Source organism: Coptis chinensis, chromosome 2, assembly GCF_015680905.1.
Source record: "Coptis chinensis isolate HL-2020 chromosome 2, ASM1568090v1, whole genome shotgun sequence".
In the NCBI taxonomy this organism is placed as follows: Eukaryota; Viridiplantae; Streptophyta; class Magnoliopsida; order Ranunculales; family Ranunculaceae; genus Coptis; species Coptis chinensis.
In genome coordinates this window covers 48,900,269-48,926,615 of record NC_141457.1, presented here as the reverse complement: position 1 = coordinate 48,926,615, position 26,347 = coordinate 48,900,269, and the positions used below count along the sequence as shown (strand labels likewise).

Here is a 26,347-nt window from a genome sequence, read left to right as displayed (position 1 = left end):
TAAGGAGAAGAGTTGAGGAAGTTACATTATAAATGCATTAATCCGCCAGTTACTCATTTGTCTTTTGTAGATGACTTAATAGCATTTATGAATGGAGTTTTGAATACAGTAAGAAATTTAAAAGACTCTCTGGACAAGTTCAAGTTGTGCTCGGGGCTGCAAGTAAATTTTTTTGATAGATCTGCAAGTAAATTGGGGAAAAAGTAACATGTTCTATGCAGGAATGAATGACACCATGTGTACACAAATAGAAGGAATAATCTAATTTCAAAGGGGAGTTTTGCTAGTGAGACATCTAGGGCTGCCACTGATAACGACAAGTTTAAAAGCTACAGATTGTATGTCATTGATAGAGAAGGTAAGGAAAAAGATATAGAGTTGGAAAGGAAGAGCATTGTCTTATGCAGGGAGGCTGCAACTAATCAAGGCAGTACTAAATAACATGAGCATATATTGGACTTCTTCGTTTGTGCTACCGCAAAGGATTATCGATGAAATTAATCAGTTATCTAGGAACTTCCTATGGTCTGGACCAGAGTGCACCACTTCACATGCACTAGTAAGTTGGGAAGAGTTATGTTATCCTTACAAAGAAGGAGGGTTGGGTATAAAAGATCTGAACACAGCGAATCTAGCAGCAAGTCTGAAGCACATATGGTATATAGTGAGTGGAAGGAACACACTGTGGACAAAATGGGTACAACAGAATCTGATAAAGGATAGGAACTTCTGGCAGCTTAAGATACCCAATGATTGCTCATGGGTGTGGAGGAATCTCCTTAAATATAGAAAGGAAGATAAGCATATAGTTCATCATCAGCTGGGGAATGGGAGGAATACAAAATTCTGGCTTGATCCATGGCACCCATTAGGTATACTCACGAATCATTTTCCACTATCTCTTATATATGATTCCAGTTGTAGATTAAATGCAAATGTGTCCAATATGATTGAAAATGGGAGATGGAATGTACTAGCATATGTACGAGTGCATATGCCTGATATTGTAACTTATATGGAGGAAGAAGTGAAAATAGGAAGAGGAGAAGACAAGATCATATGGGCTGCCTCAAGGAAGGGTGAATACACCATGAAAGACACTTATGAGAGAGTGAGGAAAACGAAAGCAACTGTATCATGGCAAAAGATAGTGTGGTTTACAAATAGAATACCATGGCAGTCGGTACAAACAGATTGGTGTGTGATGTGTCGGAGGGAGAGAGAAACAGAGGAACATTTATTCTATTCATGTACGTACGCACAAGAGGTATGGCAGAAACTCCTGAAGCAAGCTGGGTACAATAGACAAACATGGCAAAATGAGATTGAATGGATTGAACAGAACTCAAAAGGGAAGGGATATAAGCAAGATGCATTGCGACTTGTATTCAATGGGCTCATATATGGCATATGGATGGAAAGGAATTGACGAATCTTTGAGAACAAGAGAATAACGGCAAACTAGGTGGGGAAGATGATAATAGAGGATGCAAGAACAAAGTTGGATGCTCTGACGATGAAGATGGAGGAGGGGCCTGAGAGAGAAAGGATTATGCAGTTGTGGGGAGTAAAGGTTGAAATAAAACCGAAAATACTGAAACACTGCAAGTGGGAGCGAGCGGAAAAAGGAGTTCAGAATTTAAATACCGATGGCACGCTACAAGGAACTGAAGGAGGGTGGGCAGCTATAATACGTGATGGAAGTGGCACTATACTTGCAGCAGCACACAGGAAGACGAAGTATAGTTCAATTGATCTGATCGAGCTACATGGGCTTGAAAATGGGCTAAAACTAGTAGTGAGACATGGGTACATGAAAATTAGGGCCCAAATAGATTCGACTATGGTAGTCAGCTTCTTCAAAGAACCAAGGCAGACCCCATGGAGAGCAAATCACATGATGGAGGACATACAAGCTCTTATAAGCCAGTTAGAAGTTTTTACTTTAGTGCACGTATATAGGGAATCGAATAAATTAGCAAATATCTTTGCATCTAATATTCCAAATGTTAGTTTTATAGAGATTATTCCAAGCTCCTTCTTAGAGGATGTAAAGAGGATCATATATGATGATGCAAGGGGCAAAGATCATGTAAGAATGTAACCAAGACATTATTATTAATTTTTAATATAATAGGGGTAAGGGACCTCTCAAAAACCCTGCTTGTCATCAAAAAAACAAAAAAAAACAAAACAAAACCATCCCAAAAACAATAGAGGATGAACAACTTCAAAACCCCAACTCACCACGGATATCAACATGTCACTATTGCAAGCTCACACGTAGAAGCATTCAACCAAGTTTCTTGCGTTCACTCAATCAATCAAGTGTTTTGCTTTCATTCTAATGCCAGCTCACATGAAGATGCATTCAATCAAGTGTTTTGCATTCATTTTAATGCAAGCTCGCTTGTAGATGCGTTCATTCAATCAATCAAGTCTTTTGCATTCATTCTAATGCAATCTCGGAGGTAGATGCATTCAATCAAGTGTTTTACATTCATTCTAGTGCAAGCTCGCTTCTAGATGCATTAATTCAATCAATAAAGTGTTTTGCATTAATTCTAATGCACGCTCACAAGTAGATGCATTCAATCAAATATTTTGCATTCATTCAATCAATTAAGTGTTTTGCATTCATTCTAATTGATCAGTCCCCCAAATATGTATTTTTATCCTCTTATAATGATTCAATTATGTCAAATTATATAATCAATAACGTACAAAACTCATGTTCTTATAGCTTTTTCAGGATACAAGCCTATTCTGGATCAAATAGCTCAAATGACATGTTCTAGGGCCAAAAGGAGCCTAAAAGGGACCTTTTGAGACAACTGAGAAAAAGTGCCAAAAAGTGAACGGTCAAAGTCAACTCAAGGGTCCAAAAACTCAAAAGCTCACGAAACACTCCAATGCTTCAAGGACCAAGGAGTCAACCCTTTGCAGGACAAGGACTAATCACAAAAGTCTCAAAAGACCAAAGGATCAAATTACCAAAGACATGGGCTTGGGCTAGGGCAGGGAATCGGGTTAGGTTTGACCCAAATCCGACCAAACTCAAACTGAATAGTTCGGGTTCAAGTCGATTTTCATATCCGTTTATTTATTCGGGATGGGTTTGGATTCCGGTCTGTCAGATTCAGGTTCAGGTTCAGATATATATTTTGGGGTTTTTTTGAACTTTTAGTGTTATCTGATCGGGTCGGTCGTATTTGGTTCGGTTCGAATTGAAGATGTCGGTTTGATTTGGATTTGGATTTGGGTTCGGTTTCGGGTTCAGATATTGTCAAACTAATCGGGTTCGTATTCGGATATAGCCACCCAAACCCGACCCGTTCCCTGCCCTAGCTTGTGCCCAAAAGGCTTGACCCTATCCACTTAAAGAAGGCACAAGAAGCTTCTAGATTAGGTTACTTGTTGAATAAGATTAGAGGAGGCCAAACATGTACATCTCTACACATATATAACTGTAGAGATGCCCACAAAATAGCAAGACTCTAGGAGTAGGAGATAAGATAAGAATTAGTTAATTCTTTTTATTTACTATTAATTCAATTTTTATCCATTTTCATTACTTAAAGCTTCAAGATTTGTTGAATCTTATTGCTTTTCTTCCATTCAAGTTGTGTTATCATGCTTTTCATCACAATAGTTCTTCAAAACATCTTCTAAATCATCATTTACCCAACCAAAGTTGGTTATACATAAGAAATATGAAGATCTTATTGTTGGCTATTTCATCGGAAGGAGACCTGGATATGGATACGTTAAAGATGTCGTGAGCAGAACGTGGAGAACACAACGTGGATTCGATATGAAAACTCATGGAGAGACAATGTACACTTTTAAGTTTGAGAGTGAAGAGGATAGACGTAAGGTTCTAAAGATGGGGTCTTTTCATATTGCGAGCAAGCTATTTGTCATACGTCCATGGAAGCTTCTCATTGCATTAGAAGTTGTAGAGATGAAGACACTACCAATATGGGTGGTGATGAAAAGGTTTCCAATGGAGCTTTAGGACAAGGAGGGGTTCAGCTTGGTAGGAAGTGCAATAGGAATCCCAATGTTCTCGGATAAACTCACAGAAGAGAAGAAACACACAAGTTACACATGCTGTATGCATAGAGATTGATGTTGACTGTAAGTGTCCCGACGGCATCACAATAATTGTAGATGAGACTAGGGCTATTGATGTGGGGTTTGAGTACAATTGGAAACCGCCATGATGCTCAGAGTGCCAGAGATTTGGGCACAACGATAGCAATTATGTTAAGGCTACAACAAAGAGATTACGTGAACCAATAAAAAAGGAAGTATGGTTGAAAAAAAGATAGAACATAAGATACGCAGACGGGGATTGGTCAAAGTAGGAAAGACAACGAAGATGATATCGTGCAAGAAGTGCATAAGGTATCTAATGAAGGGGAGTGGGAGACACTGAGTAAGAAACACAGCTGCAAACCGAGCCAAGAGGATTTAAACACAACAGAAGGTGGAACAAAGACAAAGGTTGAATTATAACTTGGAAGCAAGATGCTGAGAAAGAACTCGAGGTGATACAGACTTTACTACAAACACAACCACTGGACTAACAACTTATCACAAGAGAGAGAATGACTACGAGAATTTATGTGGAAGCAGCAGTAGAAGAAGAGTCTGAATGTAAACAGAAATCGAGGGAGCAAGTAGTGACACTGGGAGATAGTAACACAAAATATTTCTTTAACTCAGTAAAGATGAGAAGAATGACAAAATCACATGCCTGAAAGACCAACAAGGGTGGATACTTGAAGAGATTACAGATATCGGGGAAGAGTGTGTCAAGTTTTATCAAGACTTATATAGCCCAGAGCATATGGAGGAAATAGATTTTACAATGCTTAATGACATACAGGTGGAACAACTAGATCAAATCTCCCAAGCTGAATTGATCAAAGAGATTACTCGAGATGAAATCATAGAGTGTTTATCCATAATAGACAGTGACAAAGCACCAGGGAATGATGGGTTCTCATCTTTGTTCTTCAAGGAGACTTGGAGAATTATAGGGGATGATTTTGTCAGTGCAGTTAAGAATTTCTTTAGATCAGGCATGCTACTGCAAGAGGTGAACTCTACATGCATAACTCTTATCCCAAAGGTACCTAAGCCAACCTCTCTTGGTGATTAAAGACCTACTGCATGCTGTAACGTTATATACAAGTGCATTACAAAGATTATGACAGGCAGAATGAAAACTTTTATGCCCAAGGTGATATCCCTCAATCAATCTATTTTTATTTATGGTAGAAGCATTCATGATAATATCTTGCTGTCACATGAGTTGTTGCACAATTACCACAGGGACCATGGCCCCCTGAGGTGTGCAGCAAAAATAGATCTGAGGAAGGCCTATGACTGTATCAGATGGGAGGCAGTTAGATTTACCTTAACACGCATTGGAGTGCCCTTAGTCTTCGTGAATTGGATACAGAAATGTATAGAAACACCAAGATACAGCATCATGATCAATGGCACACCGTTTGGGTATTTTAAAGGGAAGAGGGGAATCTGACAAGGAGACCCAATGTCACCATACCTGTTTGTTTTGGTCATGGAATTTTTTACCCAGATGCTTAGAAAAAGTGTGGAGGAAGGAGACTATAGACTTCATTATAAATGCATAAATCCACCTGACACTCACTTATCTTTTGCAGATGATCTCATTGCATTTATGAATGGAGATCTAGAAACAGTGAGAACATTGAAGGACACACTCAATAAATTCAAGAGTTGCTCAGGGTTGCAAGTGAATCTAGAGAAGAGTAATATGTTCTATGCAGGAATGGATGCCGCTACGTGCACGCAAATGGAGAGCATCATTCAGTTTCAAAAGGGTACTCTACCGGTAAGATATTTGGGGCTGCCACTGATAACTACAAGATTGAAAGCTTCTAATTGTATGCCTCTGATAGACATAGTTAGAAACATGATACAAGCATGGAAGGGAAGATCATTGTCCTATGCAGGAAGACTACATTTATTAAAGGCAGTTTTGAACAATATGAGCATGTACTGGATTTCATCTTTTGTACCTCCACAACAAACAATAGATGAGATTAATCAAATGTGCCAAAAAAATTTATGGTATGGACCAGAATGCACGACTTCACATGCCCTCATCAGTTGGGAAGACTTGTGTTTCCCTTATGACGAAGGTGGGCTTGGGATTCGAAACTTAAGAACTGCTAATATAGCCGCCAATCTCAAGCACATATGGAATCTGGTGAGTGGACAGAGCACGATATGGACACAATGGATTAAAAAAAATCTCATCAAAGATAGAAACTTCTGGCAAATGAAGATACCCAACGATTGTTCATGGGTTTGGCAAAACATTTTGCGAAACAAGAAGGATGCTAAATTCATTGTACATCATCAGATTAGGGATGGAAGGGACACTAAGTTCTGGCTAAACCCATGGCATCTCATGGGTATCCTGAGAGAGCACTTCCCACTTTCGCTGACTTATGATTCAACGTGCAACTTGAACGCATTAGTTGCGAACTTGATTGAAGATGGGATGTGGAATACACCTTGGCATGTGAGAGTTCATCTGCCCGACATTATACCATACATGTAAGAAGAAGTCAGAGTGGGTAGGGGTGACGATCGAATAGTTTGGTCGGCTTCGCTGAAAGGTGACTTTAATCTCAAAGATACATATTACTGTGTAAGAGAGACAAAATTTCCTATATCATGGCGTAGTATTGTCTAGTTCCAAAACAGAATACCGAGACACTCTTTTATTGCGTGGTTAACTCTCAAAGAAGGGCCAAAGATGCTGGTGAAGTTGAAGGAGTGGGAAAAAGTGCAAGATGATACGTGTGTTATGTGCTGGAAAGAAAGTGAAACAGAAGAGCATCTTTTTTATGAATGTTTGTTTTCACAGTTAATATGGCAGGCACTTCTTGTGCATGCTGGCTATATAATACCACGCGAAACAACATGGCAGGAAGAAATCACATGGATAATTCAAAATTCAAGAGGCAAGGGATACAAGCAAGATGCCTTGAAACTCATATTCAATGGGTTCATTTACAATGTCTGGCAAGAGAGAAAGAGAAGAATCTTCGAGCACACCAACAAAATAGGCCAACAGGTGGGGAAGCTGATCATAAGAGATGTCCGATGCAAGTTACAATCCATTCAAGCTAAAATGGAGGAAGGGCCCGAGAGGAATCAATTCTTGGAACTGTGGAACATAACGGTGGATATAAAACAAAAACAGGTGAAGCACTGCAAATGGGTGAGTGCGGGAGCAGATATCCACAACTTAAATAATGATGGAACACTTCAAGGCGACCAAGGAGGTTCGGCAGCAGTAATAAGGGACGAACTTGGGACTGTTATCGCGGTAGCACATGGGAAAGCAGAGCACCATTCAATTGACTTAATTGAATTACAGGGACTGGAACATGGGCTCAGTAGTGCTGAAAGGCATTAGGAGAATCATTGCACAAACGGACTCAACTACTGTGGTCACGTACTTAAAGAGCACAGAACAGCCACCATGGCGAGTAAATAATCTAATGTACGAAATATAAGTGCTGATAGGGAAATTATATGGTTTTTCAGTTTGCCACGTATATAGATAGTCGAATAGATTAGCTGATGTACTAGCAGCTACTATTCTCACAGTTAGTTACATAGAGATAGTGCCCAGTTCTTTTTCTGAGGATGTAAAAAAGATTATTTATGAACATGCCACGGGCAAACAGTATGCAAGAATGTAACCAAGACTTATGATTATTTTCTAATAAAATAGGAGTAAGGGACCTCTCAAAAACCCTACTTGCCTTTCAACAAAAAAAAAAGTTGGTTATACTCATTTGAATAAATCAAATGAGTATGACTTGCTAACCAAGTTACCTTTTTCATATCAAGTTCTTCATGTTTTTCATACCAAAACAACACTTATCTCCATGTTTTCATCATCAAACCAATAATACCTAGTTCTCAACATCATTATATATCAAAAACCATCCCAAAAACAATAAAGGATGAACAACTTCAAAATCCCAACTCACCACGGATCTCAACATGTCACTAATGCAAGCTCATACGTAAATGAATTCAACCAAGTGTCTTCTATTCATTCAATCAATCAAGTATTTTGCATTCATTATAATGCCGGCTCACACGAAGATGCATTCAATTAAGTGTTTTGCATTCATTCAAATGCAAGCTCGCTTGTAGACGCGTTCACTCAATCAATCAAGTGTTTTGCATTCATTCTAATGCAATCTCGCACGTAGATGCATTCAATTAAGTGTTTTGCATTCATTCTAATGCAAGCTCACACGTAGATTCATTCAATCAAGTGTTTTGCATTCATTCTTATGCAAGCTCGCTTGTAGACGCGTTAATTTAATCAATAAAGTGCTTTGCATTCATTCTAATGCAAGCTCTTTTTTGCTTTAATGGTGGCAAAAATAGGGTGATTTGGTTTCCTTAGGGGTAGTATAGTAACTTTACATTAAATTAGAAAAAACATGCAGAACACAAAAAAATCTAGGGTTGTAGCAGCCGTAATTCCTAGCACACCATCTAAAAGTGCTGGGAAAAGTTCATCTGATGGATCCGATCTGGAAGTGGATAGCTTTGAGAGTGATATGAGAGCAAAATATGGTGAGGGATCGGTAGAGAGGTATAGGAAAAAACTGCTGGAGGAGTTTGTGAATTTGGAAAAAAGAAGAGACAAAGAAGAGTCCCTGGAATTGGAGAGTCTTAAGCCAACAAAGGAGTCATTGCTCAGAGAGGCTCAGGGTCTGGTGGAAGCGGTAAAAGCAATCGAAGACTTAAGCGAAGCGAACACAACATTAAGCGACGCTGGGTCTGGCAAGGAAGGGCGCAAGATTAAACAAGAAGCACTGGAGAAACTATCAAACAGTGAACGAGACAAGAAAGAAGAAGAAAGGTCTGATGGGGGAAAACAGAACATAGAAACCCAAGACGATGGGGTCAAAGCACTGGACTTGAATGCACACAAGACAAAAGAACAAGGTGAAAGTCCACAAAACCGTCCAGAGCATAGCGATACAGAGCATAATGGATGCACAGAGAAAGAGCAAGGCAGTATGGATGGTCAAGAAAAGGAGGGAAACGCATCAGAAGTTAAGAGCACATGGGCTGAGGTAATAGGAAAGAAAGCAGTAGGATGCGATACACTCTCTTTTTTCCACTTACTGAGGTAAACGGAAAGCCAGTGATACATGTCACTAGTTCGCAATTCACAAACTACCACAAAAAGTTTGAAAACCTTGTTGTTGGATCCTTTGTAGGGAAACGATTGAATTACAATTATGTTAAAGAGATTGTAACTAGAACTTGGGGGATTAAAGGTTTTGTGATGAAACCTTATGGAGAAACAATGTATACCTTTAAGTTTGAAAAAGATGACGATAGGAAGGCAGTATTGGATATCGGATCATTCCACATTGCAAGTCAACTGTTTGTGCTGAGGCCTTGGAAGCTTTTTGTGGAGGCGGAGACAAGAGAACTTCGAACCATCCCTATATGGGTGGTTGTTAAAGGCCTACCAATGGAGATGTGGAACAAAGTTGGCTTTAGCCAAGTAGGAAGTGCTGTAGGAATACCGATGTTTACTGACAGATTAACGGAGAATATGTCCAGAACGTCGTATGCACGAGTTTGTATTGAGATTGATGCAAAATGTCAGTATCCAGAAAGCATCCCAGTTATACTGGATCAAAAGAGAGCATTCAAAGTCTCTTTTGAATATAACTGGAAGCCCCCGAAATGCAAGGACTGTGAAGTCTTTGGACATACAGAACATAAGTGCCCAAAGAAGAAGCAAATGGGGGGAGATGAGATGAACAAAGTATGGGTAAGGAAGGCTGACACTGAAATCAATGAAGGGAATAGTAATCAACTGCCAAAAGACAGAGAAGGAGGAAAAAACAAAGAGATCATTGTAGAAACTCAAGAAGTACAGGAAATACACAATGTAGAAGAGAATGAGGGATGGGAATCTCCAGGTAAGAAACATAGATGCAGAGCTCGAGTAGTGCAAGGGGAAGGAAGTTCGCGGGGACAGGAACAAATAGAACAAACACATCAAGGGGGTGAGATTCAAGAGATGCAAAAGGGAAGTCACACTGATGGTAGTAATGCCAGAGATAAAGCACAAGTAGAGAAAGGAAAGGAAAATCAGAAAAAAGATGGTAAAAGACAAGAGATGCTTACAGAAGGGAAAGAGCATCAAGAAGAAAGACATGAGGATGAGGATAACAGAACTGAGGAAAGAACGAAGCAAGGTGTGGGGAATGAGGGAAAAGAAGGTGATAAGAGGGCAGAGAAAGAAACGGACACAACCATCAGAGGGAAATCACTGGGGACAGAAGCGAGAGGAGTACATATGATCGGTAATGGAGATAACCGATTCAAGAACCTAACTGAAAACAGCAGCACAAGTACAATACTGAGAAAGGAAATGGGGAAAATACCGAAACAAGTAGAGCGGCCACCACAGAAGAGCAGTAAAGAGGGGGAGCAAAACAGAAAAGTACAAATGAGCAGTAAGGCCAAAGAAGTACCAATAACGACTCTCCTCACTAAGGCACATCTGGGTGGACAAAAGGAAGGTACAGAAGGGAACAGATACAGTCCCTTGAACACTAGCAAAAAATCTTTATGACAAGAATCGGTTGCTGGAATATGAGGGGATTCAATCAAGGGTTCAAACATTACGAAGTGAAAGAGCTGATAAGGAAGTTTGAGCTAAGTATTCTGGGGTTATTAGAAACAAGAGTTAAGGAAGGGAATATGGTACAAATACTGAACAAGGTGTGTAATGGATGGCAATGCGAACATAATTACAGTAGTGATGATCTGGGAAGAGTATGGCTATGTTGGAATACACAGGATTGCGAAATGGTGCTGATACTCAAGGATAGGCAGAGCATCACAATGGAGTGTACTATGAATAATGGAAAGAAATTCTTGATAACAATGGTGTATGCGTCAAATTATATGATCAGCAGGAGAACATTATGGAATGATCTAGTCAATATGTCGGACACGACACTACCATGGATTGTATTAGGGGACTTTAACTCAGTACTCAAACCTCAAGAAAGAGTAGGTGGATCAGAAACAAGAACTATACACTTTCAAGACTTGCTTGATTGTGTTACAATGGCTGGGTTGGTTGATATGAGATATAAAGGGCATCTTTTCACCTGGAGCAATAAGCAAGACAATAGAGCTTTGAGAAAATTAGATAGGGTGTTAGTGAATCGCGAATGGGTGGCGCGAATTTGGGGATACACAAGCTGAATTCTTGAATCAAGGAGCTACATCGACCATACACCTATGGTGGTTTACCCCTTAACACGAGGAACTATAAGAAGAAGAGTTTTCGATTTTTCAACCGCTGTTGGATTAAAGAAACGGGGTTTGTGGAAACAATAGAGAGGGCTTGGGCAATCGAAGTGGTAGGGAATCCTATGTATACCTTCATGAGAAGACTTAAAAATGTAAAAGGCGAACCGATACTTGGGAATAGAGAAGAAGTGGGGCGATACAAACTAGAGCGAGGTAACAAAGAAAGAAATGAATGTGGTACAGACTAAACTACAAGTGGATCCAATAAATCGAATCTCATCAAGGAAGAAAGGATAGCCATCGTGGGAATATGTGAAGGCAAAGAAAAAGCGAAAGAATCTTTTACAAACAGAAATCGAGGGATCAAGTTATAATTCTGGGGGATGATAATACGGAGTATTTCTTTAAGTCTGTTAAGACAAGGAGAAGCACAAACAGAATTACATGTTTGAAAGATGCACAAGGTAAGGTATTAGAGGATCTGAATGAGATTGGAGATGAATGTGTTAACTATTACAAACTGCTGTTTAGCCCAGAGGATTTACAAATGGTAAGCTTTGCGGAGTTTGAAGGAATGCAACCAAGGGAAACACTAAGACAAGAGGAAAAAGATCAGATGCAAGAACAGATCTCGAGGGATGAGATAGTAGAAGTCTTAGCAGATATAGATAATGACAAAGCACCGGGAATGGATGGGTTCAGTTCTCTATTTTTCAAGGCTTGCTGGAGGATTATAGGCGATGATTTTGTAAAAGCAATAAGGAACTTCTTTAACTCAGGAAAAATGCTTAATGAGGTAAATGCTACATGTATTACCCTAATTCCTAAAGTTCAATGCCCTAATACTCTCGGAGAGTACAGACCTATTGCATGTTGCACAGTTATATACAAATGCATTACGAAGATTATAACTAGAAGGATGAAGGAGTTCATGCCTAGATTGGTGACACATAACCAATCTGCTTTTATAGCTGGAAGAAGCATACAGGATAACATATTGTTGTCACATGAGTTGGTGCACAACTATCACAGAGAATCTCACCCTCCAAGATGTATGGCGAAGATTGATCTAAAAAAAGCATATGACTGTGTGAGATGGGAAGCAGTAATATTTGCGTTAAAAGAGAATTGGGTACCGACGGGTTTCATCAATTGGGTTAAAGTATGCATGGAAACAGTCACATACTCAATGATGTTAAATGGGTCTCCATATGGGTATTTCAAAAGTACAAGAGGGATAAGACAAGGAGACCCAATGTCACCGTATCTATTTGTACTGGTTATGGATCTTTTCACTGATCTTATGATGAGAAGTGTTGCGGATGGGAGGTACAAGTTACATATTAAATGTTATGATCCAGTTATAACTCATCTCTCATTTGCAGATGACCTACTTGCATTCATGAAAGGTGAAGTGGACACAGCTAGGTGTCTAAGCCAAAATCTCCAGAAGTTCAAGCAATGTGCAGGACTAGAGGTAAACATAAACAAGAGTCAAGTATACTTCTCCGGAATGGACCAAGCTCAATGTAATGCTATCCAAGATGCACTACAATTTCCTGTGGGAACTCTGCCAGTGAAGTATCTGGGGCTGCCATTGATCACAACAAGACTGAGAGCTTCAGATTGCATGTCGTTGTATGAAAGAGTAGAGAAAAAGAATACGAGCTGGAAAGGAAAGTCACTTTCTTATGCAGGGAGGCTACAACTTGTGAAAGCAAAGATTAAACAACGTGAGTATATACTGGACTGCCTCTTTTATACTTCCAATGAAGACTATTGAAGACATCAATAGCTTATGCAAAAAGTTCTTGTGGAAAGGCCCGGACACAAGACAAATGAATCGCTAATTAGTTGGGAGGACATGTGTTATCCTATGGATGAAGGAGGGCTGGGAATAAGAGACTTGAAAACAAAGAAACAAAGCAAATCTGAATCAAGCAAGTATGGCAGATAGCAAGTAATAAGGAAACTATTTGGGTTAAGTGGGTGAAGAAGAACTTAATAAAGCAAAAGAGGTTCCGGGAAATGAAAATACCAACCGATTGTTCCCGAGCCGGAGGAACGTCTTGAAGTTAAGAACCGTCCGAATCTGATTTTGTATAAGATCGGAGATGGAAGGAACACAAACCTGCGGCACGACCCTTGGCATCCAGCAGAATAATTAGAGAGAGACAAGTTCCCACAAGTATTACGATATGCTTCCATAGGTAACTTTAATACTAAAGTATCGAACTTAATAGAGAATGGAAATCGGCTGTTCCACAAACACGTAATACATATGAATGAGATAGTGACGATGATGGAAGAGGAGGTGGAGATTGAAGGGGAGATGATAGTGTGGTATGGAAGGAGACATTCACAGGGGGAGAGTTCACGCTAAAAGGACACTTACGATAGCTTAAGGAATGTTAGGCGACGCCAAATTTGGCAAGGCTTAATTTGGTTTCCAAACAGAATTCCACGCCACTCATTCATTGGATGGATGTTCTTCAATGAAGGACTGAAAACAAGGGATAAAATGCGACAGCGAGACATTATACACGATGACATTTGTGTGTTATGCTGGAGGGAGACAGAGACCCATCAACACCTATTCTTCGAGTGCTCTTTCGCTCGGAATATATGGTGTTCACTGATGTCATTAGCAGGTTACAGCAGGCAGTATATGAGGACGTGGCAAGACGAAATTGAGTGGCTGTGTCAAAATAGCAAGGGGAAAAGCAGTAAGAAAGACGCACTAAAACTGGTCACAAATGCGTTTATCTACTGGATTTGGAGGGAGAGGAACAATAGGATATTCGAGAGAAAAACAAGATTCCTTAATGAAATGGTACAGCTGATCATGCACGACGTCAAGACAAAGCTAAGCTCGATCACATACAAGATGAAGGAAGGGCAGGAAAGAGATGAGTTTATGCAGAGATGGAATGTCCACACCGAACCCATCTGTGCAACAGTTATAAGATGTAAGTGGGAGAAAGCTGGGATAGGAATAGTGAACTTAAACACTGATGGTACACTAACAGGCATGCAAGGAGGATGGGCGGCGACTTTAAGAGATGATCAAGGACAAGTAATGGCAGCAGCGAAAGGGAAGTCTCATTTCCATTCAATTGCTTTCATTGAGTTAGAAGGACTACATCAAGGATTGAAGTTAGCACACAAGTACAACATAAAGAAGATTAAGGCGCAAACCGATTCAACAAATGTGCTGTCGCTCATCAAGAAAAGAAAGCAACCATGGAGAGCAAAGAAGATGATTGAAGACATAAAGAAGCAGATTGCTAGCCTAGAGTTATTTGATATTATTCACATTTTTAGAGAATGTAATAGGTTAGCAGATAAATTAGCAGAGAATGTACCAAATGTTTTCTTTATTGAACTCACCCCAAGCTCATTTTCTGAAGATATAAAGAAAATAGTGTTTGAAGATGCTAATGGGGTTGAGTACTTAAGGTTGTAATAATTCATTTTTTTTCCCTATGGGAAGGGGTAAGGGACTTCTTAATTAAAAAAGCCCGCTTGCCTATCAAAAAAAAAAAAAAGAAAGAAAGATACATTCAATCAAGTATTTTGCATTCATTCAATTAATTAAGTGTTTTGCATTCATTCTAATTGACCAGTCCCAAATATGTGTTTTTATCCTCTTATAATGATTCAATTATTTCAAATTATATAATCAATAACGTACAAAACTAACTTTTTTTTATCACTTTTTCATGATACAAACATATTCTGGACCAAATACCTCAAATGACGTGATCTAGAGCCAAAATGAGCCTAAAAAGGACCTTATGGGACAACTGAGAAAAAGTGCCAAAAGTCAACGATGCAAGTCAAAGTCAACTCAAGGGTCTAAAAACTCAAAATCTAATGAAACACTCCAAGGCTTCAAGGACCATGGACTCAACCCTTTGCAAGACAAGGACTAAGCACAAAAGTCTCAAAAGACCAAAGGATCAAATTCCCAAAGACATGGGCATGGGCTAAAGCAGGGAATCGGGTCAGGTTTGATCGAATCCGACCCGACCCGAACCAAATAGTTCAGGATTGGGTCGATTTTCAAATCTGTTTATTTATTCGGGTCGGGTTTGGATTTCGGCCTGTCGGATTCGGGTTTGGGTTTGGGTTCGGATATATTTTCAGTGGTTTTTTTGAATTTTTAGTGTTATTCGATCAGGTCGGTCGAGTTTAGTTTGGGTTTGGATCGAAGTTGTCTGTTTTTTTTTTTTATCAGCAAGCAAGGTTTTTATAGAGGTCCCCTACCCCTTTTCATAAATAAAAATAGCTTCCCTACATCCTGATATAATCTTTCCCACTAGCATCCTCAAATAGGGTTCATAGAAGTCATCTCTAGCTCCTTCTCAGAAGAAAATGTCGGTTTGATTGGGAATCGGATTCGGGTTCAGGTTCGGATATTGTCAAACTAATCGGGTTCGGATTCAGATATAGCCATATCCGACCCGAACTCGACTCGTTCCACTCAAAGAAGGCACAAGAAGCTTCTAGATTAGGTTACTTGTTGGATAAGATTAGAGGAGGCCAAACTTGTACATCTCTACACATATAACTGTAGAGATGCCCACAAAATAAGGGAGCAAGTTAACTAATAGCAAGACTGTAGTAGGAGTAGGAGATAAGAATTAGTTAATTATTTTTCTTTACTATTATTTCAATTGTTATCCATTTTCATTACTTAAAGTTCCAAGCTTTGTTGAATCTTGTTGCTTTTCTTCCATTCAAGTTGTATTATCTTGCTTTTCATCACAATATTTCTTCAAAACATCTTCTGAATCATCATTTACCCAACCAAAGTTGGTTATACTAATTTGAATCAATCAAATTAGCATAACTTGCTAACCAAATTACCTTTTTCATATCAAGTTTTTCATGTTTTTCATACCAAAACAAATACATAAGAAATAAAAAGATCTTATTGTTGGCTATTTCTTCGGAAGGAGACCTGGATATGGGTACGTTAAATATGTCGTGAGCAGAACGTGGAGAACACAACATGGATTCGGTATGAAAACTCATGGAGAGACAATGTACACTTTTAAATATGAGAGTGAAGAGGACAGACGTAAGGTTCTGGAGATGGGGTCTTTTCATATTGTGAGCAAGCTATTTGTCATACGTCCATTGAAGCTTCTCATTGCATCAGAAGTTGAAGAGGTGAAGACACTACCAATATGGGTGGTGATGAAAAGGTTTCCAATGGAACTTTAGGACAAGGAGGGGTTCAGCTTGGTAGGAAGTGCAATAGGAATCCCAATGTTCGCAGATAAACTCACAAAAGAGAAGAAACACACAAGTTACACTTGTGTATGCATAGAGATTGATGTTGATTGTAAGTATCCTGACGACATCACAATAATTGTAGATGAGACTAGGGCTATTGATGTGGGGTTTGAGTACAATTGGAAACCGCCACGATGCTCAGAGTGCAAAAGATTTGGGCATAATGATAGCAATTGTGTTAAGGCTAAAGCAAAGAGAGTACATGAACCGATAAAAAAGGAAGTATGGCTAAAAAAAGATAGAATAGAAGATACACAAACGGGGATTGGTCAAAGTAGCAAAGCCAACGAAGATGATATCGTGCAAGAAGTGCATAAGGTATCTGATGAAGGGGAGTGGGAGACACCGACTAAGAAACACAGCTGCAAACCGAGACAAGAGGATTTAAACACAACAGAAGGTGGTGTAACAAAGGAAAGAAAGGAAAGATGTGAGCTCAGAATCTGGAGGAACACAACACAATGGAATCGAAGGAATAGAACATGAAAAGGAGTAGAACACAGAAGCCATATTAAGGAAGGACAAAGTAGTGCAAAAAGACAGAGGGTTTGAATACAGAACCTCGAAAACAAAGGAGCAAGTGGATACAACAGGAGGGCCAAGCCACAGGATTGGGAAACTCTCAAATCCTGCGAGAGTAACACATGGAGGCACAACTAAGAAAGGTACAGAGGAGGGTCACGATATGGCCCTTTATCTTCTCAAAACAAACATTAATGGCTAGTGTAGGCTACTGGAATATACGGGGATTGAATAAAGCTTTTAAGCAATATGAAATAAAGGAACTGATTCAGAAAATTGAGTTTGGCATTTTCGGAATGGTGGAAACAAAAGTGAAACATAAGAACATTCAATGGGTACTTTATGGGTGCTGCCAAGGATGGAGTTTAGAGCACAACTATGACCACAATGAGAAAGGGCAGATCTAGGTCTGCTGGAACCCTCAAAGCTGTTCCATGAAGAATCTTATAATGAATGATGAGCACAATATAACTATGGATGTGAAGTTCGTTAATGGAAAGGAGCTGGTGGTGACAATGGTGTATGGGTCGAATGACAGAGATAAAAGAAGAGAGTACAATTCAAAAACCATGGATTGTATTGGGAGATTTTAACTAAGTACTGAGTACACAAGAAAGAGTAGGAGGTACAGAAACAAGACCTCACCACTGCCAGGATTTAATGCAGTGTGTAACAATGGCTGGTTTAGTGGACTTGAAATACAAAGGGAAATTTCTAACATGGAGTAACAAACAAGAAATAGAATGTGGAGAAAGCTGGACAGAGTTATGGTTAATGCCGAATGGATAAACTATTATGGGGATACAGAGGCAACGTTTAACAACCCAGGAGAAACCTCATACCATTCATCAAAGGTGGTAAAGTCCAAGTAAAGGGCAATGCAAGAAGTCATTCCGATTTTTTAACTACTGGATTGATGAAGAGGGGTTCGTTGATTGTCAAAGGAGCATGGGCCATACCAGTGGTGGAAAATCTGATGTTCACGTTCATGAGGAAGCTCAGGCGGGTAAAAAATGATTTGATTAGTTGGAACAAAGACATAGGTAAAACTATAACTAGGAAGAAATCTGCTGAGAAAGAACTCGAGGTGATACAGACTTTACTACAGACACTACCACTGGACCAACAACTTATCACAAGAGAGAGAATAACTACAAGAATTTATGTGTAGTGACACTAGGAGATAGTAACACAAAATATTTCTTTAACTCAGTAAAGATGAGAAGAATGACAAACAAAATCACATGCCTGAAAGGCCAACAAGGGAGGATACTTGCAGAGATTACAGATATCGGGGAAGAGTGTGTCAAGTTTTATCAAGACTTATACAGCCCAGAGCATATGGAGGAAATAGATTTTACAATGCTTAATGACATATAGGTGGAACAACTAGATCAAATCTCCCAAGCTGAATTGATCAAAGAGATTACTCGAGATGAAATCATAGAGTGTTTATCCATAATAGACAGTGGCAAAGCACTAGGGAATGATGGCTTCTCATCTTTGTTCTTCAAGGCAACTTGGAGAATTATAGGGGATGATTTTGTCAGTGCAGTTAAGAATTTCTTTAGATTAGGCATGCTACTGCAAGAGGTGAACTCTACATGCATAACTCTTATCCCAAAGGTACCTAAGCCAACCTCTCTTGGTGATTAAAGACCTATTGCATGCTGTAATGTTATATACAAGTGCATTACAAAGATTATGACATGCAGAATGAAAACTTTTATGCCCAAGGTAGAAGCATGAGTTGTTGCACATGATAATATGCAACATGATAATATCTTGCTGTCACATGAGTTGTTGCACAATTACCACAGGGACCATGGCCCCCTGAGGTGTGCAGCAAAAATAGATCTGAGGAAGGCCTATGACTGTATCAGATGGGAGGCGGTTAGATTTCCCTTAACACGCATTGGAGTGCCCTTAGTCTTCGTGAATTGGATACAGATATGTATAGAAACACTAATATACAGCATCATGATCAATGGCACACCGTTTGGGTATTTTAAAGGGAAGAGAGGAATTCGACAAGGAGACCCAATGTCACCATACCTGTTTGTTTTGGTCATGGAATTTTTTACCTAGATGCTTAGAAAAAGTGTGGAGGAAGGAGACTATAGACTTCATTATAAATGTATAAATCGACCTGACACTCACTTATCTTTTGCAGATGATCTCATTACATTTATGAATGGAGATCTAGACACAGTGAGAACATTGAAGGACACACTCAATAAATTCAAGAGTTGCTCAGGGTTGCAAGTGAATCTAGAGAAGAGTAATATGTTCTATGCAGGAATGGATGTCGTTACGTGCACGCAAATGGAGAGCATCATTCAGTTTCAAAAGGGTACTCTACCGGTAAGATATCTGGGGTTGCCACTGATAACTACAAGATTGAAATTTTCTGATTGTATGCCTCTGATAGACAAAGTTAGAAACATGATACAAGCATGGAAGGGAAGATCATTGTCCTATGCAGGAAGACTACAGTTATTAAAGGCAGTTTTGAACAATATGAGCATCTATTTGATTTCATCTTTCGTACTTCCACAACAAATAATAGATGATATTAATCAGATGTGCCGAATTTTTTATGGTATGGACCAGAATGCAAGACTTCACATGCCCTCATCAGTTGGGAAGACTTGTGTTTCCCTTATGACGAAGGTGGGTCGGGATTCGGAACTTAATAACTGCTAATATAGCCGCCAATCTCAAGCACATATGGAATCTGGTGAGTAGACAGAGCACGCTATGGACACAATGGATTAAAAAAAATCTCATCAAAGATAGAAACTTCTGGCAGATGAAGATACCCAACGATTGTTCATGGGTTTGGCGAAACATTTTGCCAAACAAGAAGGATGCTAAATTCATTGTACTTCATCAGATTGGGGATGGAAGGGACACTAAGTTATGGCTAGACCCATGGCATCCCATGGGTATCCTAAGAGAGCACTTCCCAGTTTCACTGACTTATGATTCAACGTGCAACTTGAACGCATCAGTTGCGAACTTGATTGAAGATGGGATGTGGAATACACCTTGGCATGTGAGAGTTCATATGCCTGACATTATAACATACATGGAAGAAGAAGTCAGAGTGGGTAGGGGTGACGATCGAATAGTTTGGTCGGCTTCGCAGAAAGGTTACTTTAATCTCAAAGATACATATCACTGTGTAAGAGAGACAAAAGTCCCTATATCATGGCATAGTATTGTCTGGTTCCAAAACATAATACCGAGACACTCGTTTATTGCGTGGTTAACTCTCAAAGAAGGGCTACAGATGCTGGTGAAGTTAAAGGAGTGGAAAAAAGTGCAAGATGATACATGTGTTTTGTGCTGGAAAGAAAGAGAGACGGAAGACATAACAAGGCCAATAGGTGGGGAAGCTAATCATAAGAGATGTTCGAGGCAAGTTACAATCCATTCAAGCTAAAATGTATGAAGGGCTCGAGAGGAATCGATTCTTGCAACTGTGGAACATAACGTTGGATATAAAACAAAAACAGGTGAAGCACTGCAAATGGGTGAGTGCGGGAGCAGATATCCACAACTTAAATAATGATGGCACACTTCAAGGCAACCAAGGAGGTTCGGCAGCAGTAATAAGGGACGAACTTGGGACTGTTATCGCGGCAGCACAAGGGAAAGTAGAGCACCGTTCAATTGACTTAATTGAATTACAAGGACTATAACAGGGGATCAAGTTAGCAGTGCAGAAAGGCATTAGGAGATTTAGCGCACAAACATACACAACCACTGTGGTCACGTACTTAAATAGGAGAGAACAGCAACCATGGCAAGTAAATCATCTAATGTACGAAATACAAGAGCTGATAGGGAAATTAGATGGTTTTTCAGTTTGCCACGTATATAAAAAGTCAAATAGATTAGCTGATGCACTAGCAGCTACTATTCCCACAGTTAGTTACATAGAGATAGTGCCCAAAACTTTTTCTGAGGATGTAAAAAAGAAAATTTATAAAGATGCCATGGGCAAACAGTATGCAAGAATGTAACCAAGACTTAAGATTATTTTCTAATAAAATAGGGGAAGGGACCTCTCAAAAACCCTGCTTGCCATTAAAAAAAAAAAGTTGGTTATACTCATTTGAATCAATCAAATGAGTATGACTTGTTAACCAAGTTACCTTTTTCATATCAAGTTCTTCATATTTTTCATACCAAAACAACACTTATGTCCATGTTTTCATTATCAAACCAATAATATATAGTTCTCAACATCATTATACATAAAAAACAATCCCAAAAACAACAGAGGATGAATAACTTCAAAATCCCAACTCAACACGGATCTCAACATGTCACTAATGCATGCTCACACATAGATGCATTCAACCAATTGTCTTCCATTCACTCAATCAATCAAGTGTTTTGCATTTATTCTAATGCCAGCTCACATGAAGATGTATTCAATTAATTGTTTTGCATTCATTCTAATGCAAGCTCGCTTGTAGACCCGTTCATTCAATCAATCAAGTATTTTGCATTCATTCTAATGCAATCTTGTACGTAGATGCATTCAATCAAGTGTTTTTCATTCATTCTAATTCAAGCTCACATGTAGTTATATTCAATCAAGTGTTTTGCATTCATTCTAATGCAAGGTCACTTGTAGATGCGTTAATTCAATCAATAAAGTGTTTTGCATTCATTCTAAGGCAAGCTCACAAATAGATGTATTCAATCAAGTGTTTTGCATTCATTCAATCAATTATGTGTTTTGCATTCATTCTAATTGATCAGTCCCAAATATGCATTTTTATCCTCTTATAATGATTCAATTATGCCAAATTATATAATCAATAACGTACGAAACTAATATTTTTATCGCTTTTTCCAGGATACAAGCATATTCTAGAGCAAATACCTCAAATGACATGATCTAGAACAAAAAGGGGCCTAAAAAAACCTTATGGGACAACTGAGAAAAAGAGCAAAAAAGTCAATGGTGAAAGTCAAAGTCTATGGTGTTAGTTTCATTTTCAGTTGCTGCACTTCTTTCATTTGCGTCTAGGTTCTTTATGAGTTGTGTGAATCGGTTGCCATCCTGCTGTAGCCTTTGTAATCGATTCCGAACATTCTCTGCCATGTCTGCCTTGCTCTTGAGCTCCATAGTTCCACTAACACTTTCGTTTCCTTTTGCTTCAGTGTGTTTTTCCTTTGCTCTGCAAGAATGCTTGCGACTTGGTGACTCCCACCCTTCATCATCCACTGTTACTACTTCCTGTACTTCTTGCCTTTTACTAGATTCTGCTTTCATATTTTCTTTTTGTTAACCCATGCCCTCGACTGTCTTGCTTGTATCCTCAACATTTTCTTTCTTCATCGTGACTTCTGACTCGCTATCTATCCTATCATCTGACATGTGCTTCAATGCAGCTTCTGACATGCTCTTATGTTCTATGCTGCCCATTTCCGCAGTTTTGCTTCCTGTGTTTTGCCCCTCACTTTGATTTTTCAGCCACACTCGTTTTGTGTTCATCTCTGTCTGTGGCTTCTTTGAGCAGCTATGGTCCGTGTTTCCAAACACCTTACACATGCTGCAGCACGGAGGTTTCCAATTGCACTCGAAAGAAACCTTGTATACTCTCCTCTGATCAAGTACCACTGGGATGTCCTCTATATACAAACAATCTGCGTCAATTTCTATGCACAACATTGCATACACAGTTCTCGACATGTTCTCTGTAAGATGATCAGTGAACATTGGGAGACCTTTGACAATCACCCATATTGGGATTGTTTTTAACTCTCTCATTTCAGCTTCGACGAAAAGCTTCCAAGGCCTTACCACAAACAGCTTACTTGCAATATGGAACGATCCAAGATCCAACACCGATTTGCGATCGTCTTCCTTCTCAAATTGGAACGTATACATTGTGTCACCATATGGCTTCATTACGAAGTTCTTTAGTCTCCATGCTCTGTTAACAATCTCCTTAACATAATTATAGTTTAGTCTCTTCCCTACAAAAGAGCCCACGACCAAATTCTCAAACTTTTTATTAAACGCCGAAAAATGCGAGCTTTTGACGTGAATTACTGGTTTTCCATTGACTATTTTAGGTGGTACATAGCTCAGCTCTTCCTTTCCAGCAGCCCCTTTTCCTATCACGTCAGCTCATATACTTTTGCTTGCGGCTTCCTTGCTCTGCGTTTTATCCTCTGTCCCAACATCCTCTGATGCGATATTCACACTCATCGGTTGCTCTGCCAAACTCTTTCCCTGTATCTTAAAGAGTGTATCTTGTGCTTCCTTGGCTAAAGTTTCACAGTCTAGCACATCTATTTTTTTCTTTAGGGTTTCCCGATCAACACTATGTTTTCCTTTATCACCTTGTGATTGCGAAACCCCTTCAACTCCCGCTACATTCGTTGCTTTGAAATACTGTTCGACATCATCCTGAAGTTTCGTGATGGTTTGTTTGTCGTACAACCTTGTTGTATCAGTTGGCTTACTTTCATTGCCTTCCTCTTCATAAATCTTTAGCCCTATATCCAAAGCAAAGACATCTATCCTACTGCGTTTTGTGTTTTCAGATCCATAATTTTTGCGGTTTAATCTTTCCCTAAACTTCTCCAATGAACCCACTCCATACCTTTTCCGGATCACAGATGTCATTAACTCCATGTCTGCTTCCTCACTCAGCGATGTTTCTCGGTCAGAATCATCTCCTTCATTACGAACCCAAGACGGTGTGCTAGGGTTTGCAGCCTCTAAACTACCTAAACCGTGTGGTTTTTGCATGATTTTTTGTTTTTTGGAATAAAAAGTCCTAAATACCCCTAAGGTTAGAAATCACCCCTTAGAGGCCACCATTAACAACTAAACAAGCTAATTGATCATTATACATAAAAGACCATCCCAAAAACAATAGAGGATGAACAACTTCAAAACCAAAACACACCACGGATCTCAACAAATCACTAATGCAAGCTCACACGTAGATTTATTCAACCAAGTGTCTTACATTCATTCAATCAATCAAGTGTTTTGTATTCATTCTAATGCCAGCTCACACGAAGATGCATTCAATCAAGTGTTTTGCATTCATTCTAATGCAAGCTCACTCGTAGATGCATTCAATCAAGTGTTTTGTATTCATTCTAATGCAAGCTCACATGTAGATGCATTCAATCAAGTGTTTTGCATTCATTCTAATGTAAGCTCACATGTAGATGCGTTAATTCAAGTGTTTTGCATTCATTCGAATGCAAGCTCGCTTGTAGATACGTTAATTCAATCAATAAAATGTTTTGTATTCATTCTAATGCAAGCTCACAAGTAGATGCATTCAATCAACTGTTTTGAGTTCATTCAATCAATTAAGTGTTTTGCATTCATTCTAATTGATCAGTCTCCAAATATGCATTTTTATCCTCTTATAATGATTCAATTATGTCAAATTATATAATCAATAACGTACAAAACTCATGTTCATATAGCTTTTTCAGTATACAATCCTATTCTGGACCAAATACCTTAAATGACGTGATCTAGAGCCAAAAGACATCTAAATGGGACCTTATGGGACAAATGAGAAAAAGTGCCAAAAAGTCAACTGTCAAAGTCAAAATCAACGGTCAAAGTCTACTCAAGGGTCCAAAAACTCACGTAACACTCCAAGGCTTCAAGGACCAAGGACTCAACCCTTTTTAAAACAAGAACTAAGCACAAAAGTCTCAATAGACCAAAGGATCAAATTCCGAAAGACATGGGCTTGGGCTAGGGCAGGGAATCTGGTCGGTTTTGACCCGACCCGAACCGAATAGTTTGGGTTCGGGTCAATTTTCATATCCGTTAATTTATTCAGGTCGGGTTCAGACTCATGTCTGTCAGATACGGATTCAGGTTGTGATATATTTTTTGGGGGTTTTTTTTTTTTTTTTAATTTTTAGTGTTATCCGATCGGGTCGGTCGGGTTCAGATTGAAGATTTCGGTTTAATTTGGATTCGGGTTCGGGTTCGGATATTGTCAAACTGTTTGGGTTAGGATTTGGATACACTAGCTTAGCCCTAAAAGGCTTTACCCTATCCACTCAAAGAAGACACAAGAAGCTTCTAGATTAGGTTACTTGTTGGATAAGATTAGAAGAGAGCAAACTTGTACATCTCTACACATATATAAGTGTAGAGATGCCCACAAAATCAAGGAGCTAAATAACAAATAGCTAGACTCTACTAAGAGTAGGAGATAAGAATTAGTTAATTATTTTTATTTACTATGAGTTCAATTGTTTTCCATTTTCATTACTTAAAGCTTGAAGCTTTGTCGAATCTTGTTTCTTTTCTTCCATTCAAGTTGTGTTATCTTGCTTTTTATAACAATAGTTCTTCAAAACATCTTCTAAATCATCATTTACACAACCAAAGTTGGTTATACTCATTTGAATCAATCAAATGAGTATAACTTGCTAACAAAGTTACCTTTTCCGTATCAAGTTCTTCGTGTTTTTCATACCAAAACAAGACTTATTTCTATGATTTCTATGAGGAAGGGGTAGGGGACCTCTTAATTAAAAAACCCCGCTTACCCATCAATATATATATATATATAAACAATAATAGAAAGTTCTCAACATCATTATACATCAAAAACCATCCCAAAGGCGCAAAGGCATAACATAAAGAAAGTTAGAGCAAAAACAGACTCAAGTAATGTGATTAGTTTTCTAAAGCAAAAGAAGAATCAACCATGGAGGGTGAAGAAGATTCTGGGAGACATCAAGAATAGAACTAGTATATTAGATTATTTTTCTATAATTCATGTGTTTAGAGAGTGTAATAAGCTTCCTGATAGTTTGGCAGCTAATATTCCTTCTGTTTCTTTCATTGAACTCACCCCTAGCTAATTCTCTGAAGATATAAATAAAATAGTGTTTGAAGATGCTAGTGGGAAAAAGTACTTAAGATTGTAATAATTCAATTTGTTTTTATCCTCTATGAGGAAGGGGTAGGGGACCTCTTAATTAAAAAACCCCGCTTACCCATCAAAAAAAAAAAAAAAAAAAAAAACCATCATTAAAACAATAGTGGAGGAACAACTTTAAAACCCCAACTCACCACGGATCTCAACATGTCACTAATGCAAGCTCA

General features: G+C 38.9%; 2 protein-coding genes across 2 annotated transcripts; both read left to right on the top strand.

Moving 5' to 3' along the window:
• The first annotated feature begins 442 nt into the window (after positions 1–442).
• On the top strand, positions 443–1,429 carry LOC147516361 (uncharacterized). The gene has a single exon (XM_086593231.1). It carries the CDS (start codon positions 443–445, stop codon positions 1,427–1,429), a length of 987 nt encoding a protein of 328 aa, XP_086449357.1.
• A 12,789-nt stretch (positions 1,430–14,218) lies between these two features.
• LOC147516360 (uncharacterized) lies at positions 14,219–14,854 on the top strand. The gene has a single exon (XM_086593230.1). The coding sequence runs from the start codon at positions 14,219–14,221 to the stop codon at positions 14,852–14,854; it is 636 nt and encodes a 211-aa protein (XP_086449356.1).
• Positions 14,855–26,347: the final 11,493 nt, after the last annotated feature.

Bases quoted from the DNA above. Each gene is read 5' to 3' on its own strand.
- LOC147516361 (XM_086593231.1), top strand. From the start codon at position 443: ATGAGCATATATTGGACTTCTTCGTTTGTGCTACCGCAAAGGATTATC.
- LOC147516360 (XM_086593230.1), top strand. From the start codon at position 14,219: ATGGTACAGCTGATCATGCACGACGTCAAGACAAAGCTAAGCTCGATC.